At 43.0% G+C, this 13,118-nt stretch overlaps 1 protein-coding gene across 3 annotated transcripts; it reads right to left on the reverse strand.

Annotated features, from left to right (window-relative positions):
* Positions 1-4,969: 4,969 nt before the first annotated feature.
* On the reverse strand, positions 4,970-12,745 carry LOC112576923. 3 transcript variants are annotated; one of them, XM_025259801.1, is made up of 2 exons: positions 12,606-12,745; positions 4,970-6,623 (listed from the first exon to the last, which is right to left on the reverse strand). In XM_025259801.1, exon 2 carries the CDS (start codon positions 6,005-6,007, stop codon positions 5,429-5,431), a length of 579 nt encoding a protein of 192 aa, XP_025115586.1. In that variant the 5' UTR covers positions 6,008-6,623; positions 12,606-12,745; the 3' UTR covers positions 4,970-5,428. The 3 variants fall into 3 exon arrangements, with proteins under 3 accessions (XP_025115586.1, XP_025115585.1, XP_025115587.1); XM_025259800.1 differs by lacking the exon at positions 12,606-12,745 and adding an exon at positions 9,387-9,609; XM_025259802.1 differs by lacking the exon at positions 12,606-12,745 and adding an exon at positions 7,365-7,503.
* Between the last annotated feature and the right edge of the window lie 373 nt (positions 12,746-13,118).

Here is a 13,118-nt window from a genome sequence, read left to right on the forward strand (position 1 = left end):
TTAGTACCACCAGGCCCTTTGCGAGTGGTTCAAAAGCAGCTACTTAGAACTAAATGTTGGAAAAACGAAAGAACTAGTTATAGATCAGAGGAAAGGAAAAGAAATGTCCACCCCATTAGTAATCGGAAATGAAGAGGTTGAAAGGGTGACAACATTCAAATATCTTGGTACAGTAATAGACGATAGTTTGAATTTCACTGAACATGTAGGTACAGTGCTTAAGAAGGCACAACAACGGCTATATCTGATCAGGAAGCTTCGTAGTTTTAATGTAAGCGAACGCATTTTGGTAGATGTCTATCGTGCGCTAGTAGAAAGCGTAATTACATTTAATATTGTGTCTTGGTATGGCCAGACAAGCGTGACAAACAAGAACAAACTGAGGCGCGTCATAAACACAGCCAGCAAAATCGTAGGCTCACAACAGCTAAGCCTTTCCCACCTGTACGATTCAGCTTGTCCGGAAAGCAACACAAATCATGCTTGACCCCACCCATCCACTCAACCCCCGCTTCGAGCTATGCCTCAGGACGGAGACTGAGAGTCCCTCTTGTGAAAAGAACGTTTACAGGAGGTCATTCATCCCATCGGCCATCTCTGCTGTCAACAAACGAAAGACTATAAGCGACTAGTAGTGTTACACACAATGGGGATGACGTAATCCCATCTCTGTTATACGCTGTCATATTTTTTATGTAGTCATGGAACTGATGTATTGTCCACTGATGTATTGTCCTTGATGCGGGCGCGTGTGTGTGTGTGGGTGTGTGTGTGTGCTCACTTCTGCCATTGCTGATGTTATTGTTGATGTCTTTGATTTTTACTCTGACTGCTTGCATGCTGAAAGACAAATCTCCTTTTCTGGACAATAAAGTAATCTTATCTTATCTTATCTTATCTTATCTTATCTTATTCCTTAAAAAAACTTTTAGTGAATTTGTTGTGTAGGGGATCAGTCAATGTGATGACAATCCAGATAGGTCAGGTCGTGCTCAGTAGAGCGTTCAAGCAACAAAGGTCATTAAACCTACAACAAATGCAAGCAATTGCAATATATCCTTGTGACAAGGCAGAACAGTACAAAACATGAAGTGGACGTCTTGCATGAATGGACACGTCATCATCTACATGGACAAGGCAACAGCCGCAGTCCTCTCCACTGATAATTCTCGCTTTGCCAGCTCCACGGGGGGATGATCTTGCTGCAGAAAGAGGTGAAGAGGTTATGTGTGCTGGTGCTTCTTCTTCAGGTCTTCTACTCAACAATCGTGTCCAGATGATTCCAGATAGATGTCATACTAACCAACGCTTGGTGACATTCCAACTTGTCATCGTTCTAGGACTGTTCCGCCTCGTTACTCTATTGCTAAAGCTGACTATTGCACAAATGCAGCAAATGTCTGCAACTTCTGGATGTCACAAGGATGCTTCGTTTCTTATTTGGTGTTTAATTATCTTACAAATGTAAGAGGCGATAAAGCGAGTAAAATGTAGGTTCTAGGAGAACACAGCAACCATATATGAAGCTTATAAAAATATTTTCCCCAGTTCAAAAAAAGTCTCACACGCACAACACAGTAAACAGAAAATACTTAAATTGGTTTCAGGTATTTAATAGCCATCATGAGCAAACTTTGAAAGCTAATAGCAAATTACCAAAAACAAATCACATAAAATTAATCCAACACTTTCAGTTCACCTCAGTCTAGTGGAAACATCCAACTTCTCTTTGTGCAGCTGATGCCAAATCAGCAGTTTGTGTTTATTTACTGTGCTTTGAGTTCTGTATGCATATCCGTTTTCTATTCGCAAATAGATTAAATTATAAATTACTGATAGGCGAACTACTATAGAGTTACAATGGCGATCTAGGTAGCATGTGAATTAGTATTTTCATGTAAACTATAAAGTGTCTATAAAACTGAAGAGTGGAGGATAGGATCACGACTTACTGCTATACCATTAACTGCTGGAATTGATGCAAAACATTCAGAATGGAGTTGGTTTTTACAGGCGTTACAATACTGATGTAATAATAAAAATGTCACTGAACACATTTTATGACCCACTGACTTCTTCCAGGTCTTCCGAATCTCAGCAGGATTCAAACTCGTTGTGATAATTCTGGCAACCACATTAACTAACACGTTAACATAATGTAAGGAAGACTTCATTTCGAAGACCGAACATTCAAACGAAAGCCAAACAACCGAAATAAAAATAAAAAAAACCAGTTTACACGCAGAATACACATGAACTGAAGTTTGACCTTTCTCCGACTCGGCCAGTCCTGTCATCATCTACCTCCCAATTAACGCAGTCAACGACAAACCAAACAACAGTATTAAAGTTTCGATAGCATTTGCAACCCAGAACATGTGAGCTCTGATGGGAGTCAGAATGGGTGTAAAAAGAAAGGATGGACTTCTGTCAACATCTCGCTGGTTTTCAACACGCTTCTCCGACATGACTTTGCACGATGACAACAGCCTGAACCACACTGAGCAATAACACACACACATCTAATTATCATTAAGCTCAACTAATTCATACTTATTTTTCCCCAAACTGAATATTGGTTACAAATAACTACTCTCTCTCTCTCACACACACTGGGAACGAGGTACAAGGGTTACTCGGGTCTGGTCGTTGAGTGCAAAGGTCAGTAGTATCACAAACAGATATTGCCTTGTGTAGCCTTGTAGCCACACCCTTGTCCAGCTGCTGGCATTACAACAATAAGCAAAAGCATCTTATTCAGGCCTAGCGGGGCTTTCTACACATCCACGTGTGCAGGTGCAAGGTTCTACCATCATCCTACCAGGCAGTCAACCTGGAGGCAAGTGATGACGAAGCCCGCACAGAATCTTTGATATTTTGTAAGTTACAGACGATGTTTGTGTGGAAAAAAAGCAACACACGATGTAGCTACTGAAAAATACTTCTCTACCCACCCTACCAAGATGAAAATCACTCAAAAACTAAAATACATGTACATCCAAAAATAAAAAACAAATAAAAAGACAAACAAAACAAAAACAACAACAACAACAACAACAAAAAAACAAAGAAAGTAACAACAAAAAGACGAGATGGAACGCATCTACTGTCGTGTTCTCGGAAAAGTGTCCGCAGTCTTGAATAATTCCAGGGTAAAGATTGTCACTGTAATTATTTACTTTTTATAAACAGGAAACAGAAACTGGAGAACGTGAAAAACAAAGCTCTTTTGTCTTCACATGACATCACGGAAACATTAACCTTTCTAATCCTATTGCACATACCAGCGATCTCGTGGAACATGCACGATGTTTGCAGCAACAGCTATATCGTGACAAGCTATCCGAGGACTAAAACCAAGATGATAGAAAAAAAATCACAGGTACTGGAAGCGAGTTCCGATCTTGAGACTCTCATGGTCTTGGAGTCAAGCGCTCTAACCCTGCAGCACATAACTTTCCAGAAAAAAAAGTATCACCAACCAAACAAACAAAAAAAAGTTTAAGCATACGACGAGGATTGTCTTACATCTTTGAGGGGAATGTCGCTCATTTTTTTTTCCCATCCGGGTATGAATTCATGAGTGGTAGGTTAATTTCCGGCAATCGTAATGTCTGTCAACACGCAGTCAAGTAATCAAACAGCTGACTGCTATAAAACACGACTGTTCTGATACATACATTAAAGGAATGCTTTGTCTATATTATTGTCTCACACAACTGTCCAGCTAACTCGGTCAAATGCACAATGGTCCACGTCTCTCTCTTTCTCACTCTCTGACCCCGTGTCAGAGGTCACTGTACAGCAGAGTACTGAGACTGTTTGTACATTAGTTAACCTCTGTCACTGAGTTTGTGCACATCTATCATCTGTTTATGTACAGTCCTTGAGATTGAGCACAGTTTACTGTATATTAAGCTGACTGAGATGAAGACTCCTCTCATTACTGTAGAATATACTGTATATTATTTACTTCCGAATGTGAAAGCCCACTACACATCAGATGACTAGGAGGTTTCTCTACTGTCTCATGACTCCAGTCCCATCTTCTAGTCAGACTGTCACATCACCAGGCCATGCAGGTGGAATACAAATGACAAGGTAGGAGTGCAAAATAACAGTACACTCTAGCAGACTCACTACAAACATTGTAAACATGGAGAAGCAGGACTTCAGCACCAATGCAGCTTACTGCTGGAGGTATTTCCAAAAACAAGAAACTCTCTTGAAACTTGTCAGAGGCTGAATGTTTCGAACTAATGATGGCAGCGACTTTCATAGTTTGGGTCCAGCACAGGACGAGGTTGGGTAATCAAACAGATTGCAGGTGTCGGACAGTATGGTCTGCCGAAGACTGAAGATGTCTTGGTGTGGTGTAGACAGTGAGATATGGAGGCAGGGGAGGAGCTACAGATGAAATTAAGACATATCACAGTCATCTTGATATCAACTCGGGCGTGAACAGCAGTCACTGGAGCTTGGAGCTGGAAAAGGTGTCACGTGATCTTGCTCTGAACTCCTGTACTTTGTCAGGTATGTGGTGGTGACAGTGTTTCAAAGAGTAAACTGTGTGAAGTCTGGAAAGAACTAATAAATAAGCCAGCACCTTAGTTAAGGTAGGGTCTGATGGCACTTAACTGACAATTTTCATAAATAAATGATAATAAATATGTTGCATGATGGTCCAGGTATTTGTCACACAAGATGATGTACATCAAACTACGGATATACAATTAAAAAGTGGATGGGTCTATACTATGATGGGTGATGTTCCTGGTTGCGGGGTTGTAAGGGAAACGATTGAACGACGATTGAAACAGCATGATTGTTAATAAAGGAAGAGAGTGGCTTGGTGTACAAGGTGAAAAAGAATGGATTAAGACATATCCCCGAGGAAGTCCGAACGAAAGAGCAGATGGGTCAGATGACAATCATTGAAATCAGCTGGGTGAGTGACTAGTTAGGCATAAAGTCTGAGATTAGGTACTTGTGTACTATACTAAGTACGAACTAACTTGTGACTTTCTGTTCTGAAGATGAACCCAGCAGCCACAGGGTTACAGAGCTCATTTATACTTACTGTTACAGAGTCTCAGTGTGATTGAACTAATTTTAACCTAACTGTAGTCAGCACTTCATGTTCCGGACGACACTTAATCTTAAAAAAATAAAAGCACCACGGTTTCTCAGCGAAGACTGAAAGTTACATTTGTAGATGATTTTTTTTTACAGGCCGACTGGCTCAGTTCACAGCACATTGTACATAGGATACATGTCTTTCAACTCCCGGCATTCCGCTCGAGATATTTCACTGCTTGACATGCCGCGACCTATCCGGTGGTCGTGGAAAGGAGACAAACAAATATCAAGATCATACACGACACCAAGGATCTCCTTCGTTCGCCTGGGCACGGGGACAGTGAATCCTTCAAAGGACGTCGTTGTCAAAGGAAAGAGAAAAGTATTCCTCACAGCCTGGGTTGACATAACGTATTTGGTCAGAGGCCAAGTGTATGTCGTCACTGGTGTAGAGGAAGATGTCGATGAAAGGATAAATGGATAGTGTTGCTGGTGTCGTTGGTGTAGACAATTCTGATGTCACAACCTTTGTGATTACAGTCACTGGCAGTTGGGACGGTGAAGTTTTCAGGACAGACGCTGGGAATGCGGGAGGTGTTGCTAGAGAAGAATTTCCAGTGCATGTTGTCCTGAACGCGGAGGAGTAGCCAGGGATGCAGGCCAACACCTGGCGGATCTTGTTCAACTCCCGAACGTCCATGGCAACGTCGATGTCGTCATCCCAGGGAATCATGCCGCGATGGCGATAGGCTCCCAGCAGGCTGCCCTCCACCAGAAAGTAAGACAGGTTGGCAGCTCGGACAGCGTTGTCAAACACGCGCCACGTGCACAGCAGTCGCGCCTTGTCGAAGACGGTCATCAGGGGGAGAAAGCGGAAGTAGCGAGCCTTGCGTGTGGGGGAGGCGTTCACCCAGTGGTGCGCATGCATGTGAACAATGCTTCGTCTTCTGCTCGACCTTTCAGCTCATACGGGACGAGAGTAGCGATGTTCCTGATGTCTGCTGCCAACAAAGCCTGTCTCCGAGGAACCGAAGAGTTGGGCTTCCGCGCTGGGCAGTGCACGGGATCGACTGGGGCATTCTGGAATTGCATCACCACCAGGTGCATCTTAATCACCTGAGGGGTGGACATGTCCTGCCAGCTGCGCGGCCAAAAGGGCGTGAGGGCATTTCTCAATGGTGGATGAAAAACGTGAAGACCATGATGCACAGCGCCAAGGTGATCACCTTGAACGCACGTCGCGCTTTGACACTGCCACGTGCAGCCCAGCATGTGCGCAGACGAATCATCGTAGCTTTCGTCACTTCCTGTCAGCAGAAACAATATTCACTCTCTTTCGGGCCTTACCGATGTCGCAGAATGATGCTGTTATTACTACTTTTGTATGATAGGTGTCCTCAATGTGCATTGACAACAATCAGCTCATTCCCATCTCCATCGCACCTGTTCCTTGCTGATCAGCTGATGCTCCTGAAGTTCCTCTGGCAGCGCAGTCCACTCGGACGGCCATCTTGCTCTTTGCTGTGAGGACCTCCTGGGGTGGTCTGCAAGCATAAAAAACAGATGTCTTAGAATTTTACTTGTAAATGAAGATCGAACAGCAAGAACAGTTTGATGAGAGAAATTCCTTCTGCTTTTCAATTTTTATTCTTTCTCTCTTCGATCTTTTATCATGCAGAGCTTCTTTGCTAACTTTTTAAAAGTTTCTTTTGTTTTTAAAATCATTTCACAGTCTTGACACAAAAAGCGATATTTTGTTTCCAATAGTAAAACTATTATTTGCTCCAGCAAAATGTTCTCGATATCTCGCCGCTCGTAGAAAGAATATTCATTAAACGGTTTTAAATATTTTAAAGTCGGTTTAGTATTTTCTTTGTTGTTACAGACCTGTGCCTTTCCTAAAAATACGATTAACAAGATCATCTACTTGTGTCTCTGATTCACTCGAATTTCGGATTTCTATTGTTTGCCCAGACAGTCCCTGACTGATTGCCTGTGAGACTTTTACGACAAGCACTGTTTCTTTGTCCTTCCGAAGGTAGAAAGCACAGTATAAGCAGTGAAAGATTATTGAGAGTGAAAATTTAAGACAGACAGACATGATGTTGTTACAGGAGGTTACTATGATAGCATAGTATTATTTGTAGACTGTTCTACACCATCCCCCCCTCTCAGGAATGAAAAGAAGCAATCTTTGAAAACTGAATTTGTAACAGGAATTCTATTTCCACTACCACGAATACTCCACACATAACCTTCATCCTTCTACCATCACTGTCACTCACCTAAACATGCCTGGTTTATCCTCACCCAGTTCCTGTACTATGTTGAAATGCTGACGCGCTCATCAGACACACAGAATCAAAGAAATGGAACTGATTATAACTTTGTACTGATTTCAAGATTCAATACTTCAAACCCTTGTTATGTCATGCCACAGCGGAAAAAAGCACTGAGCGCGCGCGCTCATCAGATGCCATGAGACGAAACAATGACCTGCATCTCGCGTGCATCAGACCTGAGGTCACGACCTCCCGCTGCACTTTGTCCGAAGCACTACAACATGGAGAGCACAGCAACAACTCTCGACATACCAGCAGCACAATGCACCACGCCCTCTCTACTTTCACATTCAAGGGTAAAGCAGACCGGAAACTAATTAATCCAATGTTCCTGCGCTTTCACGTCCAACGCAAAACACTTATCTGGATACGTGGGTGACAGTTATAATTTAAATCTTACAATTCATGTAAATATAATCCTGCAGGGCACATGGTAGGTACTGGGTTCACAGTCACTTACACTCTCGCCACAGGGATCACGAGCACCCTTCTCCTCTCACCACCTAGGTAATGCTAGTCTCCCCCAGCAGTCTTCACTTGTTACCTAACGGTAAATTAGCCAGCCTGCTAATCTTTTTTGGTTTGTTTTCTTCTTTCCTAACCAGAAATTTTATGAAATTCACTTTAATTCTTTCACATTTTTATTGAGATCTTATTGGTAGGTGATTTATAACATCTTTCGTATTTATTATTGTTTAAATTGTAGAATTGTTGAGGTTTTCTGCTGGGTTTTATTTTACATATCACACTAGTTGTATTTACTGTTACTAATTTACTAATATTCTACCACATACATTATATTTTATATCTAGGTTACTTCATAGGGCACCCATTAGAGAGAGAAGAGGGAGGCAAAGCAAGCGAGAGGGAGAGAGATAATTTTTTTTGTCAATGATTTTTTTTTTCACTGTAAATATTCTCGCGCTGCCTTGTGATCTGGTCCGCGAGCGTACTGAGCGCTGACCACCTTTACACATCTCGACTGTTCTAGCTTTGGGCATGTGGGTGTGACGATGCTTTCATTGGGTATGTTCATTGTCTAGAGTGTTTTGTGTGCATCACTGAACAGTACTCAACAGGAAAATATCCCTACTAATAGTTTATAATTACTTACTTAATGACTTACCCGCACATACATAAAGAGAAAATTTACGATCAGTTCATCAAAGCGATGCTAAACAGCATGACAAAAGTTTATGGGGGAGTCAACAAGGAGTCATCCAGATTTTGTGGGATGTTTGCTCCAAAAATAGAAGCCTCATTGGGTCACCGCGCAATGGAGACGCTAACCAAGACACCACGGACACGAGACAGCAGGACATCGATACACCATCATGCGCAGACAGCACCACACGCATGCGCGGAAACGCCAAGCTGACCTCCAACCGTCATCGCTGCACCAGCTATGTAAGAATGCTTGTCACCAACCCCCCGCCCTCCCCTAAAGATGATACCGAGGTAAACAACATCTCCTCGATGACTGAAGTTGGCAGTAACCTCACCTACATTGGAGAACACCACCATTGTTCAGGGCACATAACTGTGACGGAAGTATGACAAAATATGAAATGTGTAGCAAGCTGACCTCTGTGAGTACACGAGGCTGAGATGCACAGGTCAGTCTATCGTTAATGTACTCTCACCCCCAAAAGGACAGCTCACTAAACGCACCGCCCACCCACTACAAGTGGAGTAAGGGGAGGTCATTCTACAAGGATGCTGACCTCTGTTGAACTGTATTCCGGCACCAAAAACCTTTCCATATTAACAGAAAAATACTGAAGCGATGAATATAGAAAAACAGTCGTGCATAGAGTGATGCTGGAAGTCAAGAGAAGCACGCGCAGGCTAAGACTCCGCCTACACACCCACACACACATCTTGTGCCTATGATTTTTTAATATACATAATGTCTTTCTCACTGAATGAGTTTCGCGAAGAAGAAAGCATGGACTTGGCTCCTACCTTCCACTCAGACGCGATGCAGCAGTCCCAATTCCCTGGCACACGCGGTCCGACCTGACCCGCCATCATGTCGACCTCCCCCCAACCAGCGTCCACAGCATATCCGCCGCCTTGTCTGAGCCACACACTAACCCCCTCCGACTGGACACATCACTCATCCTCCCCTTTGTCTCTACCGGAAGCAGAGAGGCAGACACCCACACGAAGAGACGAAGAGAGGCTTGAAGGGGGATGGTCGGGGATGGATGGGGCGGGCGGGAGGAGAAGAGTAAATTTAGGCTGCGCCATAGCGGCGCGGCGCATGTGGCACCGACCAGCATCCTCATCACTCGCGCATCGCTCTCGTGCCTGAGAACAGCGAGCAGGTTGAGGGAGGGGAGAGAGGGGAAGGGGATACAGAGAGGGATTCCCCCCCCGCCTCTCTCTCTCTCTGATTTCCCCTCCAGCCTTGCTTCACACGTCACACGCCTCCAATGGCTGGTCCTTCGAGCTTGCCGGTTTTTTTCCTTGCAGGCTAAATTGCTATGGTTACAAGAGACATTATAATGCTGGGAGGGGGATGGGAGGTAAGCGGAAAATGGGAGAGATAGCAGACGGCATTTCTCTATAGAATCTGTCCTTTCCGAAAATGACTGCTGCGACTTGGCAGCGGGTGGGGGAGGGGAGAACTGGAGGAGACACTGTGCAATGTGGATTCGTTGAAAAAGAAGAAAAAATTGTAATAAAAATAAAGCTGAGGTTGGTTATGATCTGAAGATTATTTCGAGAAATAGTATTTATCTCTTCCTTATTACCGTACTTCTCGAAAAAATTTACCATTTTTAAACATTTTTAATATGCTATTAAGTGCTTCGGTTGTACAAAGGCGATGCGGATCATAATTGTTATGCTTCACCAGGACCATAATATATACTCAGACCAGTTATTTAATGTATTTTCAGCGCGAGAACTGCCTGTCCTTTTGTTTTACAGTTAAGAATAATGACCTTTTCGTCCGGACGAAGGGATCAACATTTCGGTTGGAAGGTCGTGCAGGTCAAATGCGAGTCAGGCACAAAGTGTACTTGCCCCCTTTGCCCTTGTCACAGCGTGTGAGAGAGAGAGAGTGAGACACGCAGAAAGACAGCCAGACAAACAAACGCAGACAAACAGAAAGAATTAAGCGAAGAAGTAAAGAAAAGACCGGAGAGAAAGAGAAGGGGAAGGTGACATGCAGAAACTACAGAAATAACTAACACTACATGCATATTCGTCGAGAAAATGAAAGGAAGGAAGAAATGAAGAAAAGATAATAAAATAAAGAGAAAAAAGATTGACAGTGTGTGACTCGAACGTCAACATGTACCGTACCCCCGCCCTGTGAGCGACCAAAACAAAGAGAGGATCACGACTAATGAATATGGATAACTTGATGCTAATCACAATGTATGTCAACAGAAGGATGGACCATCCGAGATGAATACAAGTGACAGAACACCTGCGGTAGATGTAAGCCGTGACATTAAAGTGAATGCGGCGAAGGGGTGCCCTAGGAACATTCACCCCTTGGAGGTGAACACGAAGTGTGACCATGGACATGTACAGGTGGACTGCTGTCTGTCTGCCGAGACCAACGCTTAGTTCTCCACTGTTAGTCTCGGCGAGCCGAAACAAAAAATGTGACTAAACCGAAAGCTTTGTACAAACCTGCCTCATTTTAGTAGTTAATTAATCTGAAATGAGACTAAACCGGAAGTTTTGTACACAACTGCCTCGTTTTAGTAGTTAGCTGGAAAACTAAATCGTGTGCCAGCAGTCCAGTAATACAAGCTCGTGGTGCGACCACACAATTTTCTTCGCGATGCATGCTGCGTTTTCAATGTGTTTGCTGGGCTAGCCAATAATCCCCTTAAATGCCAAAGTCTGGTAGAGTACATTTAAAAAAAATCAACTGAATGCCAACGTACGTTGAAACGATGCAGCTTTCAGCTGGTTATATATTGCTGCATGTAATATATGGCCGATTGTGTATGAAGTTATTCAACGTTGGAAAAGAAGTCAAGTATAATATATCCCTGCAATAAACCAAGTATAATATATTCCTGCAATAAACAGGTTAAGCATTCTAAACAGCAAATGCTTAGAGGCAAAAGCTAGTTGAAAAACAACATGGTAGGCAATTTTTTTTCCTGCCAAACAGATTTGTTTGTTTATTGGTGTTTTATAAACAAACAAATCTGTTTGGCAGGAAAAAACTTCCTTCAGGCCAAGACGTCTGCCTTCAACTTTCATGTGAATGGGAGCTTGACAGGACCCTTGTTTTCCTGACAGGCGTATACCTTTAGTGTGATACACGTTGATATATATATACACACACATTTCCACTTGAATATTTCGAATGTAGAAGGTCACAGAAACAGAAGAGAAGGAGAGCTGTAGACCATCAAACAATGTTACAGCTGTTGCTGGCGATGAATGCAACAACTGTTCTATCATATAAGTCGATCTAAACTTAATGTTGATACCTGCTTTTGGAAACTGTTTTTATGAATTGTGTACTTTCGTTTTTGATGTAGACTTTTTGAAGCAGCTTTATTTATTACATCAGCAGTCTAACTCTGTATGCAACTGTTTTGAAGGTCTAATAGAGTGGTCATTTGTTTCAAATAACTTTTGAACTCTTTTTCAAGTTCATGTCTTCATGTAAGTATATGAAGTAAGACTATTGGAGCCGCACCCCTCCATTAGCTCGCTATCGTACCCACAGGCCAGAGCACAATTTGGCGGGTACGACCGGTATACTTAGTCCGGAGACTAGCCTTTGTGTTGGTTGCCCCCGACTGGACCCAGGTGCTGAATGAAGTAGCTAGACGGGTGTCGCGACAGTCAGAGGCCGATGAGGCCGGCCGTGAGAAGGAAAGTTTACGGTTGATGGTCCCAACTCTAATTAACTGTAATTCAAACATTGTTAAAAGTAGAAAATACGTTTTCTACGGCATCTCAATACTAACACGAGATTGTAATACAGACCTTAGAAGGGATGATAGACATAAGACTTTTCTCGTACACGAGTGTAGACTTTTAGAGACAAACTTTAATTATTCAGAAAGGCATATAATCCAAGATTTCATTTTCCCTATAGACAACGCGAAACAGAGGAGCAGAATGTATAAAACTTGACTGACACACAGAGAATAGTCATGAATTGCCATTGCCACAAAGACAGCCACTAATACTTACATAAAGATAGGTCAGTAACAGAAATACAGCGTCCGGCACTGCCTACTACAGAGAATTGCAAGTTTCCGTAACAGCAAGATGTCGAGTGAATAACAAGGATGTTCATCTTCACGATGCTCTGCCACCTCCTACTGTCTGTCCTGTCTGTCCTGTCGAAATCAAGGAAGTCTATGCAATGTTTGTGTTTCTACTCACTTGACTTGAGTTCATATGTAAACAGGGCTGAAGCTAGTAATAAAGACATGGGGGGGCAGATGTCGCCCTGGGGTGTAGCAGGGTAGAACGTTGAGCAAGACTAGACTTTGAAGAGAGGTATACTCATGTGTAGAAACTATGGATCTTCTAGTGTTGATGAATGGATTAGCAGACATGTTTGTGGTATTTTTCTTAATCAAAACCAATAATAAAGCCACCTTTGAGCTGGCCCCGTATGCAGGGACCCCCAAAAGCCGGCTATCGTACCTAGAAGTCTATTGGAGCCTCACCCTTCCATTAGCTCGCTATCCTACCCAC

The sequence above is a fragment of the Pomacea canaliculata genome, linkage group LG12 (assembly GCF_003073045.1).
Source record: "Pomacea canaliculata isolate SZHN2017 linkage group LG12, ASM307304v1, whole genome shotgun sequence".
NCBI classification, from domain to species: domain Eukaryota; kingdom Metazoa; phylum Mollusca; class Gastropoda; order Architaenioglossa; family Ampullariidae; genus Pomacea; species Pomacea canaliculata.

Excerpts from the sequence above, each read along its gene's own strand:
- LOC112576923 (XM_025259801.1), bottom strand. The coding sequence starts at position 6,007 with ATGCATGCGCACCACTGGGTGAACGCCTCCCCCACACGCAAGGCTCGC.